Source organism: Nyctereutes procyonoides, unplaced genomic scaffold (genome assembly GCF_905146905.1).
Source record: "Nyctereutes procyonoides isolate TBG_1078 unplaced genomic scaffold, NYPRO_anot_genome, whole genome shotgun sequence".
Taxonomy (NCBI): domain Eukaryota; kingdom Metazoa; phylum Chordata; class Mammalia; order Carnivora; family Canidae; genus Nyctereutes; species Nyctereutes procyonoides.
In genome coordinates this window covers 16,835,111-16,855,299 of record NW_026575159.1, presented here as the reverse complement: position 1 = coordinate 16,855,299, position 20,189 = coordinate 16,835,111, and the positions used below count along the sequence as shown (strand labels likewise).

The following is a 20,189-nucleotide window of genomic DNA, read 5'->3' as shown; positions in this document are numbered from 1 at the left end:
AGGTCAAGAGGTTGCTTAGAAACGTCCTTTTGGGATCTCCTTTGCCCTTCTTTTGGTAGTGAAATATGCATAACAAATTTACCATTTTAACCGTTTTTAAGTGTACAATTCAGTGACCTCAAGTACATTGCATTGAGTATATTCACAATGTTGTGCACCATTCCCAGAACTTCTTCATCATCCCAAACAGAAACTCTATACCCATTAAACAGTTACTCCCCTATTCCCTCCTTTTCCTAACCCCTAGTAACCTCTGTTGTAATAAATTTCTTTCTGTGAATTTACCTATTCTACATACCTTGTAAAAGTGGAATCCTATGGTATTTGTCCTTTTGTGACTGGGTTATTTCACTTAGCATGTTTTCAAAGTTCATCAGTATTGTAGCATGCATTAGAATTTCACTCCTTTTTAAGGTTGAATAATACTCTATTTTATTCAATATATATATATTTTATATATATATATATATCACAGTTTTATCCATTCGTCTAGTGATAAACATTTGGATTATTTCTACCTCTTGCCTACTATGCATACAAGTTGTATTTGAGTGGGTTTTTTGTTGTGTTTTTTTTTTTCTTGCTCTTCAGATCTGTATACTGGATTACATGGTAATTCTGTTTTCCACAGTGGCTATACCATTGTAACATTCCTACCAGCACAAAGGTTCTAATTTCTCTATATTCTCACCAGCACTTACTATTTCCTTTTATTCTTTATTCTTTCTTTCTTTCTTTCTTTCTTTCTTTCTTTCTTTCTTTCTTTCTTTCTTTCTTTTCTTTTCTTTTCTTTTCTTTCTTTCTTTCTTTCTTTCTATTTCCTTTTATTCTTTCTTTTTTTGGGGGGCGGATTTTATTTATTACTGAGAGACGTAGAGAGAGAGAGGCAGAGACATAGGCAGAGGAAAAGCAGGCTCCCCACAGTGAGCCTGATGTGGGACTCGATCCCAGGACGCTGGGATTATGCCCTGAGCATAAGTCAAGGCACTCAACCACAGAACCCCCTGGGTACCCTTAAAGATTTCATTTTTAAGTAATCTCTACACCCAAGATGGGGCTCAAACTCACAACCTCAAGATCAAGACCTGCATGCTTTACCAACTGAGCCAGCCAGGCACCTCTTAGTCTTTAAATTCTTATCCTACCTCACTTAGGGTTGTGAAAGTGAATTCATTCATTCATTCATTAATAGATCTCAAAACCCTTGAAATCAAATAATGCCATATTAGTTACCACATGAATACTTTGGAGTCTTGAGTTTAAAGAAGGTCCCATATTTTTTAGTTCCTAATCTTTTGTATACATGATTTATATGTAACTCCAGCATACATAAAAGATCTGTGTCTTAAAAACATCTCTTTATTACACACAGTTAAGGGCATTCAAAAATTTGTGTATAATAACCTGTTGCACTGAATGATACATATGTAGTATTGGTTTGTTTTGTTTTGTTTTGTTTTTTAAGATTTTTATTCATTTATTCATGAGAGACACAGCGAGAGAGAGAGGCAGAAACACAGGCTGAGGGAGAAGCAGGCTCCCTGCAAGGAGCCTGATGTGGGACTCAATCCTGGATCCTGGGATCACACCCTGGGCCAAAGGCAGACGCTCAACTGCTGAGCCACCCAGGCATCCCATAGTATTGTTTATACACTCATATAATTCATGTATTTTCTTTTTTAAGGTGCAAGAACTATTTATCCGTGATTATGGAGAAATTTTTAATGTCCAGTTACCTGGTAAAGAAGAACGAACAAAATTTTTTGAAGATTTAATTCTGAAGCAAGCTGCTAAGCCTCCTGTATCAAAAAAGAAAGCAGGTTAGTTTCTCCATCAAAGTTTAACATATACTAATTTCAAGAAGGTGGGAATAAAATATTAATGGCATTATTGTCTTCTAATAACAAACTCAAAAACCTCGATCATTAGGTTGGTATCTCTACAGATTACAAGTCTCTATGCTTCCCATTAAAATAGACCAAAGATTGTAAAGCATACCAGATACCAGGGTGGCTGCTTCTCTCTCTTCCTATGTCTGCCTCCCTCAGTGTCTCTCATGAATGAATGAATGAATAATTGAAATCTTAAAAAAAAAAAAAAAGATCTTAAAGCATACAAGGCCTTTCCTAGTGTAATCCTAGTCTATAGAATTTCAGCTGGAATTCATAATAAAGCCCCAGTCTGTCTTACCAAACCCAAACCCATTTTTGGCACTTTTGTTCTCTTTTTCCCTCGTCTCTTTCCTTGCAAAACATTCTGTCCTTACACTACTTGCAGCATATTCCGGTCTTTTCATAATTTCATTCATGCTTGCTCCCTGTCAGCAATGCTTCTATCCTCATTGCCTATCTCTGCCTAAGGAACCAGTTGTCCTTCTACTATAACTCATTTTTTCCTCCTTCCACTGTACTTTTTTCATACTACTAATGTGACATTACAATGATGTAATAATTGTCTCTTACTCCCTTAATAGATTGCCAGTTTATTGTAACAGCACTTTCATACTTCTTTTTCTTATCCCGAGTACTCAGTGCATCTCTGTTTAAACAAAATTAAACTTACTACATTTGAAACATACACAATTTGTTATTAGTTCAAAAATTAACTATTAAAAGCTTTTTTATTTTTTATTTATTTATGTTTAATTTTTATTTATTTATGATAGTCACACAGAATGAGAGAGAGAGAGGCAGAGACACAGGCAGAGGGAGAAGCAGGCTCCATGCACCGGGAGCCCGACGTGGGATTCGATCCCGGGTCTCCAGGATCGCGCCCTGGGCCAAAGGCAGGCGCTAAACCTCTGCGCCACCCAGGGATCCCCTATTAAAAGCTTTTTAATAGAATATTCTTATATTGGAAAGAATACATTTTGAAAGTTTTGATAACCTCTCAAATGATCTTAAAATGGAACAGAGGGAATGATGTAGGAACTAATGTTACAAATTACAATTATTGCTAGAGGGGGAGGTAAGGGTAGAGATTATGGTAGCACTTGAGTATTTCAAATCCTCTGATTGCCAGGAATATAAGGAGGATAACAGTTGAAAGCCTGGCCACTATGTTCACTGAATCATTTGTTATCCTTGATGTGATAGAAGAGTAGTAACTAGTATCTTCTATTCATGTGAAGTTTTGCAGGCCTTGGAGGTACTCCCTGTAGCACCACCACCTGAGCCAAGACCACTGACAGCAGAAGAAGTGAAACGACTAGAAGAACAAGAAGAAGACACATTTAGAGAACTGAGGATTTTCTTGAGAAATGTTACACATAGGCTTGCTATTGACAAGCGATTCAGAGTATTTACTAAACCTGTTGACCCTGATGAGGTATTGATTTAATCTTTGGATCAAATGTGCTCTAAACTGTAATGAACTAGGGAATATTTGGGTAGTTTATGTGGTTCCTTGTCTACACTCTGAGCTTATTTTCTTTGTATAGAATATACCGAGTAGTGTCCTTTTTTTTTTTTAATTTTTTATTTATTTATGATAGTCACAGAGAGAGAGAGAGAGAGAGAGAGGCAGAGACATAGGCAGAGGGAGAAGCAGGCTCCATGCACTGGGAGCCCGACGTGGGATTTCATCCCGGGTCTCCAGGATCACGCCCTGGGCCAAAGGCAGGCGCTAAACCACTGCGCCACCCAGGGATCCCCCGAGTAGTGTCCTAAGCACATGGAGCTATGTAATGCATTTTCCTTTTTCCAGAGAGTAGCCTGTTAACTTTATCTGCCCAACCCAAACATTCTAGATGTGATTTAAGAGTGACTTAATGCTACATAATATTATTGTGATCTACAGGGTTTAGAGTGAGCTTGAGAGTGAAGTCTTAAGTTAACATTGAAAGATGAATGACATTTGGATAAGGGAAGACGTATAAGATATTACTGGAGACAGGTGCCCAAGAACAAGAGTAAATACAAAACAAAGCCAGCTTTAAATAGAGTCAAAGGTTTCATATTAATACATTAGTACATCATTTCTTATATATTTATTCTCCCTCCCCTATATTGCCTGGCAGAGTAACTGGACTCAAATGTTTTTGATGTTCACAGTTAATTTAGTGATTTGGTCATTTGCTTGAATTTTAGGTTCCTGATTATGTCACTGTGATAAAGCAACCAATGGACCTTTCATCTGTAATCAGTAAAATTGATCTCCACAAGTATCTGACTGTGAAAGACTATTTGAGTGATATTGATCTAATCTGTAGTAATGCTTTAGAATACAATCCAGATAGAGATCCTGGAGGTGAGCATTAGTGGGTTTTTTCCCCCAGGGGGTGGAACAGGGGCTGCGAACATTTTAGTGAGGGTTGACTTCATACCAGATGATATAAACATTTTACCTTCACAGTGCCACTTAATAGAGCATTACTCTCACTTTACAGTTAAGGAAAATGAAGTTAGGTTAAAAAACTTATTCACGGTCATACACCCAGGAAGTGGCAGAGGCAGAATTTGAATGTGGGTTTCTTTGTCTCCAAAATACCTCTATTGATTAAGAGTTTCATGGTGTATCTGCTAACAAGACACAGAATTGCATAACAACTTAGCTTCTTTATCAGTGCTCTTTCTCCAAATAGTAAAGAAACATTCTGTAGTAAGAAAGATCTGAAAGAATTTTCTTAGTTAGGACCATTATTATTTTTATTACAAAAGTAACATATATAATATTTGCTCATAATATATTTTTTAGGCTTCCTTATTTTAGAGCAACCTGGGAGAAGGGCAAAATGAGAGGGAGACAAAGTCTCAAGTAGACTCTGTGTGGAGCGTGGAGCCGGACATGGGGCTCTCTCCCAGGACCTTGATATCATGACCCAAACCAAAACCAAGAGTTGGACATTTAGCTGACTGAGACATTCCAACTTGCTAATAATAGCAAAACTAAGCCCCCTAGGTTTGCTATGATGATCACTTCATAATATATAAATGTCAAATCATTATGTTGTACACTTGAAACTAATATAATATTGTAAGTCAACTACACTTAAATAAAAATTAAGTTCCTCATTTCCTCTCTCCAAAGGTGGACACTGTTAAGTTTGGAGATCTCTTTTTAGACCTTTTCTAGACATATACCCATTCTGTCTTCACCTACACAATCTATAAGTAAATTAAAAGTAAGGGATTTTTTTAACTTCATATATGTAATAATATATTCAACTTTCTACATTTTTGATATAATCTTTACTCATATTCTTTCTTAGGCACTTCTTTTTCCTAGCTTCCTATTTTTGTTTTGTGGATAGTGTCCTTAACTTTCAGTGGATAATTTTTTTTTAATAGTCCTGTTTGCTGTGTTACCTCTCTCCCCCAATACATTGGCTTTCTCTTTTCTTGGTAGTGTTTATAAATTAGACTGATTAGCATAGAGACCTGGGAGTTTCTTCAACAGTTGAAAAGCTCACTGTTCTTCCTCTCCCAGGCCTCTGCCCTCACCTCCCCAAGGCTTTTCCCTGTAGTTCACATCTGTAGGTAAGCACTGGGAACAGGCTACCAACCTGAGAACACTCAATTGTAGAGTGAAGCATTACCCTGGAACCTGAGGACTTTTTCTGTACCCTTGCACTCATGCTGCTGCTACGTCTCCTTCTGTCCATTGTGACAATCTAAAATTACTTTGGACCACTGGTATGCCTTTAGCAGGCAATCAGCATCTCCTAAAAGGATTATTAAGATGGAGCTTGCAAGGCCCCATCTCCATGGTTTCAGATTCTGTAGATGTAGGTTGGGACCTGAGAATTTAGATTTCTGACAAGTTTCCAGGTTACGTGATGCTACCCTACTCAGGGAACCAGTGCTTAGACTTTTGCCTCTGCTTTTCTTCAGGCCCAAATGCCATGTTAGAAATCCCCTGAAGAATCCTGATATTATAACTATTGTTGCCAACTCTAACCTAGGCATGAATATTGCAGCCTACTATCCTGTAAGGGAACTGATCTGGTTGTTCAAGCAATTTTACATTTGCTTATTACTTGCTCTCTACCTCAAAGCATATTCCAGCTTATGGTGCTTGGATTCTGAGTAGAGGAGCTTTTCTAGTGTTTTCCTGTGTAAGGTTGCTATTTGTTTAGTTTCTCTGTCAATGCAGTACCAACTTCTCTTCTAAAATTCTTTAACATCTCTGGCTCACTGACATTAATAGCCTTCCTTGCTGTCTTTGTTGTTGTCATGTTGTTGTATAGTCCTGCTGTTGATTGATTTTTTTATTTTTATTTTTTCTGATATGTCAAGGGGAGCTAGATCTAGGACAGAGTAGTAAAATTGTTTGGGTTTAGTCTGCCATACTGAATTGGATGTCCAGAACATCCAATAACATCCAGAACAATTAATAGCAAAAACAGAACAATACAATTCCAGTAATATTTACTCTTCATGGTAAAAGTAAAAAAGGAATTTTAATGACTACAATCTTAGCCTAACATGTTGAGTTTATTTTTGGTAAATTATTAAAAGGAGATATTTTTAAATTGAATCTTTATTCATTTCTCAGATCGTCTCATTAGGCATAGAGCCTGTGCTTTAAGAGATACTGCCTATGCAATAATTAAAGAAGAACTTGATGAAGACTTTGAGCAGCTTTGTGAAGAAATTCAGGAATCTAGAAAGAAGAGAGGTAGGACAATGATTTGGCATCAGAAAAAGATGTTTCTGATGATGTTTCTGATGTTCTGATGTCATGTATTACTTAGTCCTTTTAATTAGCCCTTCATGTAATTTTGAAATCCAGACATTTGACTTGATATTCCATGTCTATTTATAAGGTTGTAGCTCCTCCAAATATGCCCCATCTTACTATCATGTGATGCCAAAGCAAAATTCCACCTCTGCTGGTGAAAAAAGATCAGATCCAGAGCAGAATGAAAAACTCAAGACACCTAGTACTCCTGTGGCTTGCAGTACTCCTGGTAAGTGCACTTGGGTAATTTTCACTTAGGAAACTAGCCTTCACTTTCTGCTGATGCCATTCACTTTCTCCTTAGTTTTCTCTGTGTTGATGTGGTAAATTACCTTGATATTGTTAGTAAATATTAAGGCAACTCTGCATTCTTAAAGTAAACCGAGGTTATTTATTTATTTATTTATTTATTTATTTATTAATAAATTTATTTTTTATTGGTGTTCAATTTGCCAACATACAGAATAACACCCAGTGCTCATCCCGTCAAGTGCCCCCCTCAGTGCCCGTCACCCATTCACCCCCACCCCCCGCCCTCCTCCCCTACCACCACCCCTAGTTCATTTCCCAGAGTTAGGAGTCTTCATGTTCTGTCTCCCTTTCTGATATTTCCTACCCATTTCTTCTCCTTTCCCTTCTATTCCCTTTCACTATTATTTATATTCCCCAAATGAATGAGACCATATAATTAAACCCAGGTTTATAATGACATACCACTTGCAGTCCCAGTTCACCTTCATCTAATTGCAGATTAACTCATTTGAAATTGATTTTCATTTCTATAAATTCTAGTCTATTTCCTGTTCCTTCTTATTCTTAGGGTATAACTCCAGGGGGTACTAACTTGGAGCCCAAGGGTTTTCCCAAGGCCTCCTTTCCTTGGCAGGCTCTTAATTCCAGTTTTTGTTAAGCCCACGAATGTCCTGACTCTCCTCAGCACCTTAGACTCTGTTATTCATTTGTTTTCCCAGAGTCTGGTATCATAATTCCTCAGTGCCTTAATTAGATCTCAGATTTTTTTTTTTTTCTTTTAAGATTTCATTTATTTATTCATGAGAGAGAGAGGCACAGGCAGAGGGAGAAGCAGGCTCCATGCTGGGAGCCTGACATGGGACTCAATTCCGGGTCTCCAGGATCAGGCCCTGAGCTGAATCCAGCACTAAACTGCTGAGCTACCCGGGCTGCCCTGATCTCAGATGCTTTTAAACAGAATTTTTAAAACTCTATGTGTGTATGTTTTGCTGGGATTGGAACATTCCTTTATTGTATTGCATGTTTGTCTCCTGGAGTAAATGATTTAAGATAAGTAGGGTAAGCCCTTCTTTGTAAAAATGGAAGGAGGCAATTAGAAAAGGGAGGATGAGAATAGCAAATGAGCAAGGAACCTGTACTAGCAGGTGTTCTTGGTCAAATCAGCTTTGAGCAAATGTGTGGGGGGGGGGGGGCGGGGAATTGAGGACATGGAAAATGTCTCCTCTCAAACAGTCGGTCCCTAGCTATATATCCAGCAGGACTGCATACATTGTGTTCACTGAAAGACATGTACAAGAATGTTCTTAGAACCAATATTTTAATAGCCCAAAACTGGGAACAACCCAAATGCCCACAACAACAGATTGGGAAAATATAGATTATTAAACAACAGTGAGAATGACTAAACACATGCAGCAGCCATATGAGTGAATCTCCCAAACAGAATATTACAGTGTAGTCATTCTGTATCTGGTCCAGGCAGAATGTTTCATCTATGGATAGCTTAGTTTCATCTATAAAAGGATGTTGATAATGATAGCAGACCTGATCAGGTGAAAGTGAAATTTCAGGGAGTCAGTACATACATAAAGAGCTTAGAAGAGTCCCCACTATGTGGTAAGCACTCAGTAAGTATAGGCCATTTTTAGCCTTACCCTTCCTCCAGTTCATTCCTTGTATTCCTGCCACAGTGATTGTTGAATTAGAGTCATCGGATGATTCATATCATTGCCCTTCTTAAAATTATTCAAGATAAAATTCAAACTCCTTAGAATGACACATTATTGCCTACTACTCTCTGCCTTCTCACAGTACTTTCTACCCTTGTTTCTGTGTTCAGCCATACAAAACTACAGCAGTTTCTCAAACTCTACCCTCTTATATCTCAGGAGGTATTTTTCCCCCAGTTACTTGGAAAATTGTCAAATGTCCTTTTATCGTTTTCTTAAATTTTTTGAAGCTCAGTTGAAGAGAAAAATCCGCAAAAAGTCAAAGTGGTACTTAGGCACCATAACAAAACGAAGGAGGATTTCACAGGTGAAAGATGAGAGCCAGAATACCACAGATGACAAAGTTGAGAGTGATACAGAGGAAAATCAAGATACAAGTATAGATCACAATGAGACTGGAAACACAGGAGAGTCCTCAGTGGAAGAAAATGAGAAACACCAAAATGCCTCTGAAAGCAGAATAGAATTGAGGAATAGTAATTCAAGTATTTGTGGTATTGAGAATGAGCTTGAAGAATCTGAGAAGACCACAGCATGCACAGAAGTGAGGAAAGATAAAATTGTTTGCAATGGAGATGCTTCTGGTTCTCAGATAATAGATATTTCTAATGAAAATGAAGCAAAGGGTAAGTCTCAAGCAATTTACTAATTTTAATTTTAAAAGATGTTTCGGGGCATCCTGACTCTTAGTTTAGGCTTAGATGGCTATCTTAGGGTTGTGAGATTGAGCCCTATATCAGGTTCCTCACTCAGCTCTGAGTCTGCTTGGGATTCTCTCCCTATTCCCCTCCTGCTCATTCTCCCTCCCCCCCATCTCTCTCTCTCTCAAATCTTTAAAAAGAGGTTTCACTCAAAGTTCTTAAATGACTAATTACTATCTCAGTTTATTCCTTTTTCTTGTCTTCCAGAATGTAGGTGTTAATTAGGAAAAATAGTATTATCTTAATAACTATTGAGCTTATAAATCACTGTTGTTAAAAGCACAGTGTGGCATCAATAGGCCTGGATTTGAGTGCTAGTCCTCTACTCAGTAACTTGTGACCTTGGGCAAGGTCTTGACGAATCACTATTTTCTAACTTCTGCAAAATTGGGGTAGATAGTGGTCAGGTAATCAGATATTTTGAAACTTAAATAATCCATTTAAAGCATGTAGCAAAGTGCTTGGCTATACAGTTTTCAAAAACTGGCAGGATACTCTCTTCTTTTTAAGCAAGATCAGCGATTCTCTGTAATTTTGGCTGAGTGGTATAGAACAAATGTTACTCCGATCATTGCTCTGTTTCTATTATACGTTAAGTCCAAGATTATTTATGATCCTTCTATCCATTCTAATGATCCTTCTCCCAAAGTTTGTCTTTTAGAATTGTCTTCTATCTGCATCTTTTTAGATCTTTAGCAGTAGATTTGTTTGGGTTTTGGAAAAGTCAAGCATTATTTAGTCTTATAAAGCAAAAAGAGGGGTAACAATTAAAAATTTGTTTTGGTCAAAAACAAGTATTGACAGTGTTAATGAGACTGGTTTTTTTCAGTGGCTTATAGACTATAGGCAAATCTTTTTCAAGGACTTCCTCAAAATGAGTTCAAGTGTGTTTGAATAATCATAGCAGAATGAAAAAAAAATCGTAACAGAATGGACTAGGATATAGTCTTTCCAATATGGGTATCTTAAGTGTTAATTCTCTGGCTACATAATGTAGTATGTTTTCTTTAGGTTCAGAATTGTTTTACTTTTCCTTTATCATTATCTTTTTTTATCATTATCTTTTTTTTAAAGGACACTATTTAATGGGGGACAGATATTTGTTTACATATCAGCATACTTAAGTTCTTACTTTGGCTCTTACAATAGTTAGGTACATTGACCTTAGAAGAGTTTCTTCACCACTCTTGGCCTCATTTTTCTTATCTACCAGCGGTGGATTATTCTAGATCAGAGATAGGCAAACTCTTTCTGTAAAGGGACAGATAATAAAGATTTAGTGGTACAATCTCTGTCATAACTACTCAACCCTGTTAGAAAAGCCACATTGACACAGACATGTAAAATGGGCATGATTGTGTTCTAATAAGACTTCATGTGTACCAGTAGGGCAGATTGGTCCTATGAGTGGTAGTTTGCAACTCCTAGATTACTGAGGTCCCTTCCAGCTTTTTCATTCTATGAATCTCATGCTGAAGTAATCCTGTGCAAAGGATCCTGTTGAGGATCTTTTGAAATACTCCATTTAAGAAGAGTACTTCTCTTTAAGAGTAGAAGTAGCAGCATCTTAATCTTACAGCAGACCCAATACACCAGAGTTGGTGTTTGTTTTAGTCCTGCTATTTAATCTGCCTAATGTTTATTTTAATTGTAATGTCTGTGAACCAAATAATAGTTATTTAACTTTTCATTCTAGAAATGTATATTCTGCGAATGACTCGAGCTAGACGTTCCCAAGTAGAGCAGCAGCAGCTGATCAGTGTTGAAAAGGCTTTAGCAATTCTTTCCCAGCCTACGCCCTCACTTGTTGTGGACCATGAGCGATTAAAAGTATGTAAATTGAAAAAATAGATAAATAAAATAAAAAAGAAATAAAAAATAAAAGTATGTGAATTGAAATTGTAATGCTTTTGCTATGCAGATTAGTAACATAACCCACCAAAAATGGACTTGTGATAGTACATTGTGTCAATTTGACATAGAATAAATAATTTTTTATGAAAAGTTGAACTTGGTATAGAATAACTTTCATAAAAGCAGTGTTTGGAGATGGCTAATGTGTTGATATTCTGGTTTTTAACGTACTTGTCTGCATTATTGATCCTATGTATTGGGTTTTTTTTTTTTTTTTAAGATTGATTTATTTGTTTTAGAGAGTGAGCAAACATAGTGGGGAGGGAGAGAGAGATCACAAGCAGACTCCTCACTGAGCATGGAGCCTGGTGGCATAGGGCTCAGTCTCAGGACCTATGAGATCATGACTTGAGCCAAAACCAAGAGTTGGACACTAAACTGATTGAACTACCCAGGTTCCCATATACATTATTTTTTAACCATTACCAGTGACCATTTTTAGTTGGTTTTTACTCAACCATAATGGCATTTTTTTTGTTGTTAACTGAGAGGTAATGGCATATATCCCCATAGGACCATGTTGAAGAGTCACAGAAATCTAGTGAGTCCATTTCAATCATTAAACACTGAGTAAATGGAAAAGTCTTTTATAAGAAAAAGAACGGGCACCTGGATGGCACAATTGGTTAAGTATCCTACTCTTGGTTTTGGCTCAGGTCATGATCTCAGGGTTGTGAGATCAAGCTCCATGTCAAGCTTCACATAGGCTTTGTGCTCAGTGGGGAGTCTGCTTAAGATTTTCTCTCCCTCTCCTTCTGCCCCTCACTCACTCGTGTTCTCTCTCTAAAATAGATAACTAAATCTTAAAAAGAATTGGAGTAGTGAGGTGGTTCATTTTTTATGTACTCTTTTTTTTCCACATTACAGTGTACCTGCAGTGCCATAAAATACCCTGCAAAAAAAATGTTGCTTTTCTCCTTATTAATCTACTCTGAGATTATATTTAATTTGTCTGTAGAGATTTATGGCTAAAATTGAAATTGGCCACCTCCTCAGCTATAGTTTTTAGGTTGAGAGTTACCCAGGGCAAAGATAAGGATCATAGAATGATGGTTAACTACTGCTAAATATCAGAGCCATTATCAGAGGTCACCATGTCTCATCAGATAATTAGGTGTGCCCTCTCTCTGGTTTATATGCTAAAAATTCCCAAAATCTACAGAATATCTCACAGAATTTATCTCTCACATGTGTAAACACTCATGTTTTCTTTTAGAATCTTTTGAAGACTGTTGTTAAAAAAAGTCAAGAATACAATATTTTTCAGTTGGAAAATTTATATGCAGTAATCAGCCAGTGTATTTATCAGCATCGCATGGACTATGACAAAACAAGACTTATTCAGGTAAACTAATCTATATAATAAATTAATAAGATTATAAGAATTTTTAAAGACTATTTTTTAATATAAAGACTAGGAATTATTTGTAGATACAGCTAAGTTCTGTACTTCTAAAAATCGAGTTTGGTGTTTCTTCAATAAACATTGGAACTATAGTATCAGACTATAAAAAAATCTCTATATTGTGTATGTATTAATGAAGAGCTCCTTTTTAAGATAGACTTAAGAAAGACCCATGTGTCTTTACTTAATCTTGCTGTATAGTGGGCATTACTACTAAGATATTGGATGATAACAGTATAATAATAGATCTTATTACTAGTACCTGCTAGTATATAATATACATAGTAATTAATATACCTACTAAGAGTACTATGGTACCTACATAGTATATATGTATATAATATTAGTACCTACAAATTACAAAATATTAATATCTAAAAATACACCAGTGACTTGATTATAATAACTACTTGAACTTAACATAAGATGAACGCATCTCAGACTCATTTCAAGAGGATTTAAAATAATGAAGTCCCATTGGTGGTATCAATTTTATGTAACAGTCATAAATACTAAACTAAATTTGTTTTCACTCTCAGTTATATAAATGAGTTAATAATATTCTTGAGTTTGACTTAAAAAAAATAGTAATAGAGTCATGTTTCTTCAACTTTTTTCATCCTGAAAGTTACTATTTTTCCTTTGTACCCTTTATCTAGAAAATGGAGCAAGAGGTAGAAAACTTCAGTTGTTCCAGATCATGATGTCATGGTATCAAATGTTCTTTATATTTAGTTGCTATTTAATTTACCTTTGTTATGTTCGTAGAACTGATGCAAGACAAAAATCCTGCATCTTTAAGAAAAAGATTAAAATAGTAAATAAAAATATTTAAACTTTCTTGGTATTTATGTACATGTGTAAGATAAATTACAGAGATAACTAATAAATATTGGAACTTTGAACAGGGCACTGTAGTGATAGTAATTCTGTAGCATATCAATAGTTGAAGTATGGCCAACTCTTAAAAGTTATTTTGATAACTAATGTTTTATGGCACGTAGTAATTAGTGACATTGACATCCTTTTTGTTTTAAGCACTTTTAAGGCTTTTCCTTCCTAAAAATAGTTTCATGTATTGGACTAGAAATTTACTTAGCCATTGTATTTTTGTGTCTTTGCCACCCTTTTTGTTCTCCTTTTTTTCAGTGCCCATCTCCCATTTGCCTTGAGCTTTCTTTCTCTGTTTACTTAAAAGCTAGGGTTCAAGTCATACTTTGTGGAAAGGCCCCCCCAGAACAGTTTCTGTACTTGAATGTCAAAATTTACATAAACATTTTTATAATTCTCATTTGGATTAATAAAGATTTTAAATATATTTCGGTTTATTTTTATGATTATACACACAGCAAATGTATTAATAACTAGTTTGTTAAATATCTTTAATAGCACAAAAGTTTTATATTTGAAAATGCTTTATATCCTTCTAAATTTGTGTTTAGGTTATATACTGTAGATAGCTTTTATATACAATTATATAAATATAAATATTATAAATTTTGTATTAATGATATCAAAAATACATTTCTTTCTTAAAGCAATAAAACTGTTCACTGCCATGCATATTCTCTTGTGTTGTTTTTTTTTACAGAGACATTCTAATATTAGTTTGTAAAATAGTTGGAAACTTTTTTCAAGGGGCATAGGAGATAATGATCTCATATGAGAGATTCTGGATTTTGAAAGTTTCGAGAAAAAAAAATTTTTTAATAAAACAGTTACAGAATTGAGTTACCTTTTGTTGTTGATTTATGTTGGATATTTTATTTAAAGCCTTATAAAACCTAATAATTGGGATCCCTGGGTGGTGCAGCGGTTTGGCGCCTGCCTTTGGCCCAGGGCGCGATCCTGGAGACCTGGGATCGAATCCCACGTGGGGCTTCCGGTGCATGGAGCCTGCTTCTCCCTCTGCCTATGTCTCTGCCTCTCTCTCTCTCTCTCTGTGACTATCATAAAAAAAAAAAAAAACTAATAATTTAGATACCTTAATTAATAGATACCCACTTATATAATGCATAAAGCAATGCCGGTCACTGAAAAAATTTTAAGTAGTGTATTTCTGCCTTTATGTATACACATATACTCATTCTTTATTGAAGATTATTATAACTTACTCCAGATACATCTTTTGTGGGGTTTTTGAAGGTTTTTAAGATTTTATTTATTTATTCATGTGAGGCAGAGACATAGGCAGAAGAAAAAACAGGCTCCCCAGGCATCCCTCCAGATACATCTTTTATAACTAGGATTTCATTTCGTATGTATAGTTTCTGTAATAAATTTTAAAAGTAAAAAATGCTTCTCAAACTTTTTTATTTTTTAATTCTAAAACCTACTAAAGATAATCTAATGCAAAACAAGTACAAAATCTGTTTTATTACTGTGTATGGTTTAAAATACTGTTGACACTTGAATCTTGATATGGTATATGTTCATTAGCTACAAAGATGAATGTGCTCCCTGTCCTTTTCATGATGTACTGTCTGCAGACATGGGAAGTAATAGATCTACACTTTCCAAGTAGACTCACAAAATCATGCTGAAATTGCAAGCCTAGAATGTTTATCATTTGTTGCTTAAAATAACAATCAGTCTATAGTAATTAGGGCAAGAAAAAGAAATAGAAGGGACCCAAATTGGAAATGATTAAGTAAAGTTATTCACAAATGGCATGATTTTATATGTACAAGATCCTAAAGAATTCACAAAATATCTATTAGAACTAATAAATTCAGCAAAGTGGCAGGATAGGGGCACCTGGGTGGCTCAGTGGTTGAGCCTCTGCCTTTGGCTCAGGTCATGATCCTGGGGTTCTGAGATTGAGTCCCGCAAGAGCCTCCTCGCAGAGAGCCTGCTTCTCTCTCTACCTGTCTCTTTGCCTCTCTCTGTCTCACATTCAGTCATTTCATAAATAAATAAATAAATTCATAAATAAATTCATCCAACCACATTGGAATACCATTTCTCACCTAGACTAAAGGTTTAAAAATAAGGTTGATGGGATGCCTTGATGGCTCAGTGGTTGAGCGGCTGCCTTTGGCTCAGGGCATGATCCCAGGGTCCTGGGATCGAGTCCCTCCCTCATCAGGCTCCCCTTAGGGAGCCTGCTTCTCTCTCTGCCAGTCTCTGCCCCTCTTTCTGCCCCTCATGAATAATACATAAAATCTTAAAAAAAAAAAGTGGCAGGATAGAAGATCATTAAAATCATTTGTATTTCTATACACTAGCAATGAACATTTATAAGAGCATCTAAGATAATAAAACATCTTAGATTAAATTTAACCAAGGAAGTACAAGACTCTCTCTACACTGATTAAGACCTGGGGATCCCTGGATGGCTCAGCGGTATGGCACCTGCCTTCGGCCCGGGGCGTGATCCTGGGGACCTGGGATCGAGTCCCGCATTGGGCTCCCTGTGTGGAGCCTGCTTATCCCTCTGCCTGTGTCTCTGCCTCTCTCTGTGTCTATCATGAATAAATAGATAAAATCTTTTTTAAAAATATATTGGAAAAAAATTAAGACCTAAATCAATGAGAAGATATCCTATATTCACATATTGGAAGACTTAATGTCAAAGTGGCAATATTCACTGAAGCAATCTACAGATTGAGTATAATACCTATCAAAATCCCACTGGCTTTGTTTGCAGAAATGGGAAAGTCTATCCTAAATTCATAATGGAATTGCAAGGGACCCTGAATAGCCAAAATAATCTTGAAAAAAGAGAAACTTGGAAGACCCCTACTTCCCAATTTCAAAAGTAACAAAATTACATCAGTAAGACAATATGGTTTTGGCATAGAGGATAGATACAAGATCAGTAAAATAGAATTGAGAGTCAACAAATAATCCATTAATCTATGGTCAGTTGATTTTTGAAAATGATGTCCAAGATCCTTCAATGGGGAAAGAATAGTCTCTTAAAGAAATGGTGTGCTGGGAAAGCTGGACATCCACATGCAAAAGAATGAGGTTGGACCTCTGCCTCACACCATATATGATAACACAAATGGATCAAAGACCCAAATTTGACATAAAATTACAAAATTCATAGAAAATAAAGACAAATCTTTATGACCTTTCCTGAACTAGAGACAAACGCCATATCTTGATCTTTCCCTGAAATCTGTTGCTCCTTCAGAATTCCTCTTATCAATAAATGCTACTACCATCCAACCAAATGCTGAAGCCAGAAACCTAAAGCTTCCTTCTTCAGCTTCCGGCTTATCACCATGTCTTTGTATTCTGCCTCCCAAATACCTCACAATTCTCCATTTCTTCCGCTAGCTCTCGTGACTCATAATCACATGCCTATACTGCAAGAGCTTGCTGATTTGCCTTGCTTCTACTCTTGCCCTGCCATTAATTCTCCATTCAGTAGTCAAAATACTCTTATGGATCTTAGATCTGATATCATTTGCTCATACTCATTAGTGTTATTTTTTCCTACCTCTGGGCTTTTCCACATGCTATTCTGTTTGTGTAGAATGCCTTTCCCTCCACCAGTGCATGTCTAACTCCTATCCTTCATTTCTCAGCATAAAAGTCATTATCTTAGAGAAGTTTTCCCAATAGCCCCTTCAATCTAAATGAGATTTACTATGTTAATCTTCCATTTAATACATGACATTTTTATAATTTGTAACAATTATTTTAGTGTTTACTTAACATCTGTCTCACCATGAGATTATAGGCTTTATAAATCAGGAACTATTTTGTTTTATGATTATAGATCCAGCACTTACATAATACCCATTGTCAGTGCTAAATATCATTTGGTCAAATGGGTAATAGATAAGGAAAGAAGATTAAGAGCAGAATGGGAAGATATGAAGTTGAAAATGGAGGCCCATGCCTCAGAAAAAGAGTAGGATCTAGCTAATAGCATCTAATTTTTTTTAAAGATACAAAATTATTTTGATTATATTTTTAGAAGCTACTGCTGTTAGATTTATCCAGCTCCTATGCTGTAAAAGAACATATTTGGGGGGGTTCCTGAATGGCTCAGTTGGTTGGGCATCCTGACTTGGTTTGGGCTCCAGTCATGATCTTAGGGTCATGATATCAAGTCTTGCATTGAGTGGGGAATCTGCTTTAGGATTCTCTCTCTCCTTCTCCTTCTATCCCTCCCCCCTGCTCACTTGCTCTCTCTGAACTGAATAAATCTTTAAAAAAAAAAAAAAACAGATTTTCATTTCACTTTGCTACTAGTCCACATATTAGGCATTCTCATGAAATTGAAACCCATTTAATAATTATATCTTAGCTTTGCAACTGATGATACAGATAGATCATCAGTAACAATGACTGAAAAGACTGAAAGGTGATAGGGCTTTTCATTTTTGTTTTTTGCTAGCTCTGGAATATTCACATATATAAGATAATATTTACATATTTAATGTGTTATGTTTGTGCATAAAAATATATAATTTATATGTAATTGTTTTATATTTTTTTAAGTTATGTTTATATATAAATATTGATGAGAGAGCAGTCATCAGTTAAAGTGTTGAATTAAGAACAGATGGATTTTACTGGTTGAGATTCTTTTGGTTGCAAGCAACAGAAATTCTCTCTGGCTAACTTTAGCAAAAAGGCATATTTTTAAAAGAATGTAAGTTACCTCATGGATGGTCAATACAACCAAAAGTCAGTGGAGAGAACCAGAACTGCTCCAAGCTCTTGCGAGAGTTTTTAAAATAGTTGCCATTAATGTAACACAACAGAGACACCCCCACGTTCATTGATTCCATTTTATTTATTTATTTTTTATTCCATTTTATTTATATTTTAAAGATTTACATATTTTGGGGAGAGAGCACACAAGTGGGGTAAGGGGCAGAGGAGAGGGAGAAGCAGAACCCAACATGGGGCTCAATCCCAAAACCCTTATTAGATCATGCCTAAGCCAAAATCAGAAGTCTGATGTTCAACTGAGCCACCAAGGTGCCTCAATTCCATTTTAGATTTCAAAATTCCCCCATCAAAGAATTGGATTAGTCTTGATGTTCCCCTATGGCCAGAGGCTAGGGTCACATAATTTAGACATTGCTGAAGAAAATCACCATTACAAGGAAAAGGAAGGGCAAAACCAAAAGCCACCCCAAAAGTTGTCTGTCATAAAGGCTAACTGAGGGATCCCTGGGTGACGCAGCAGTTTAGCGCCTGCCTTTGGCCCAGGGCGCGATCCTGGAGACCTGGGATTGAATCCCACGTCGGGCTCCCGGTGCATGGAGCCTGCTTCTCCCTCTGCCTGTGTCTCTGCCTCTCTCTCTCTGTGTGTGACTATCATAAATAAATAAATAAATAAATAAATAAATAAATAAATAAATAAATAAATAAATAATAAAGGCTAACTGAGTCACAATTTACTAACATAATTTCTAATGTGTGTTTGAGTCAGTTCTTTGATCGTATGGAGAACTCTCACCTTGTATGCAATATTTAATCCTTACAAAGACCCTAGGAGGTAAAATATGTTATTTTCACTTTAAAAATTAAATGGATAGATTAGGTAATTTACTCAATTTCACAGGCGAAAGCAGGACTCTAGTAGGTGTGTTTGATTGAAACTTAAGTTCTTAACTACCTTCCCTAACCAGACACTATGATGGTGCCTCACTCATACGCTCTTGGCAGTCAACATTCTGGTATGTGCCACTGGCAACCTCCTGCCAGCATCTGTTAACCCCACCTGAGGGTGTTTTCGTGGTCCATGCTGGATGTAGGCTGGAAGTGACAAGATATAACATCCCTGGGAATAACTCCAATGAGGTACAGGTAGAAGCTGATGAATAATAACACCCTAGTTCCCTTACTCCTGGGATGTGCTCTACACTTTGTCTCTAGTCTCCACTGGGTTTGAACCCTAGATCTTTTTTTTTTTTTTTTTTATGATAGGCACACAGTGAGAGAGAGAGAGGCAGAGACATAGGCAGAGGGAGAAGCAGGCTCCATGCACCGGGAGCCCGACGTGGGACTTGATCCCGGGTCTCCAGGATCACACCCTGGGCCAAAGGCAGGCGCCAAACCGCTGCGCCACCCAGGGATCCCTGAACCCTAGATCTTGAAACAGCGTTATCCAAGCCTAGGCTGCTTGAAACTGCACTGTCTCTACCACTACCTTCCTTCCCTGTCTCACTTCTCTCCCTTGCCTGTACTTCTTGGCATCACATCCCAAATAACCACTTGCTCTCACATCCTTTCTTCAGGATCTGCTTTAGGGAGACCCGAATCTATGACACTCCCTTTATAAAGTAAAAGAAAAATATGAAATTCCCTAAACAACGACAATTTTTTTTGTTTCTGAGCTGTTATTGAACCTCACAGACCAGCATTAATTTCCTCATTATCAGGATCCCTGGGTGGCGCAGCGGTTTGGCACCTGCCTTTGGCCCAGGGCGCGATCCTGGAGACCCGGGATCGAATCCCACATCGGGCTCCCGGTGCATGGAGCCTGCTTCTCCCTCTGCCTATGTCTCTGCCTCTCTCTCTCTCTCTCTCTCT

General features: G+C 36.7%; 1 protein-coding gene across 1 annotated transcript in view; it reads left to right on the top strand.

Moving 5' to 3' along the window:
- ATAD2 (ATPase family AAA domain containing 2) overlaps nt 1-13,523 on the top strand; it is a 64,168-nt gene extending 50,645 nt beyond the window's left edge. Inside the window, exons 20-28 of the mRNA XM_055314236.1 lie at nt 1,685-1,820; nt 3,131-3,327; nt 4,089-4,248; nt 6,496-6,618; nt 6,767-6,910; nt 8,894-9,289; nt 11,061-11,194; nt 12,495-12,623; nt 13,343-13,523. Coding sequence (XP_055170211.1) covers nt 1,685-1,820; nt 3,131-3,327; nt 4,089-4,248; nt 6,496-6,618; nt 6,767-6,910; nt 8,894-9,289; nt 11,061-11,194; nt 12,495-12,623; nt 13,343-13,387 — 1,464 coding nt within the window. The 3' untranslated portion in view covers nt 13,388-13,523. The remainder of the gene's footprint in view (nt 1-1,684; nt 1,821-3,130; nt 3,328-4,088; nt 4,249-6,495; nt 6,619-6,766; nt 6,911-8,893; nt 9,290-11,060; nt 11,195-12,494; nt 12,624-13,342) is intronic.
- The last annotated feature ends 6,666 nt before the right edge of the window (nt 13,524-20,189 follow it).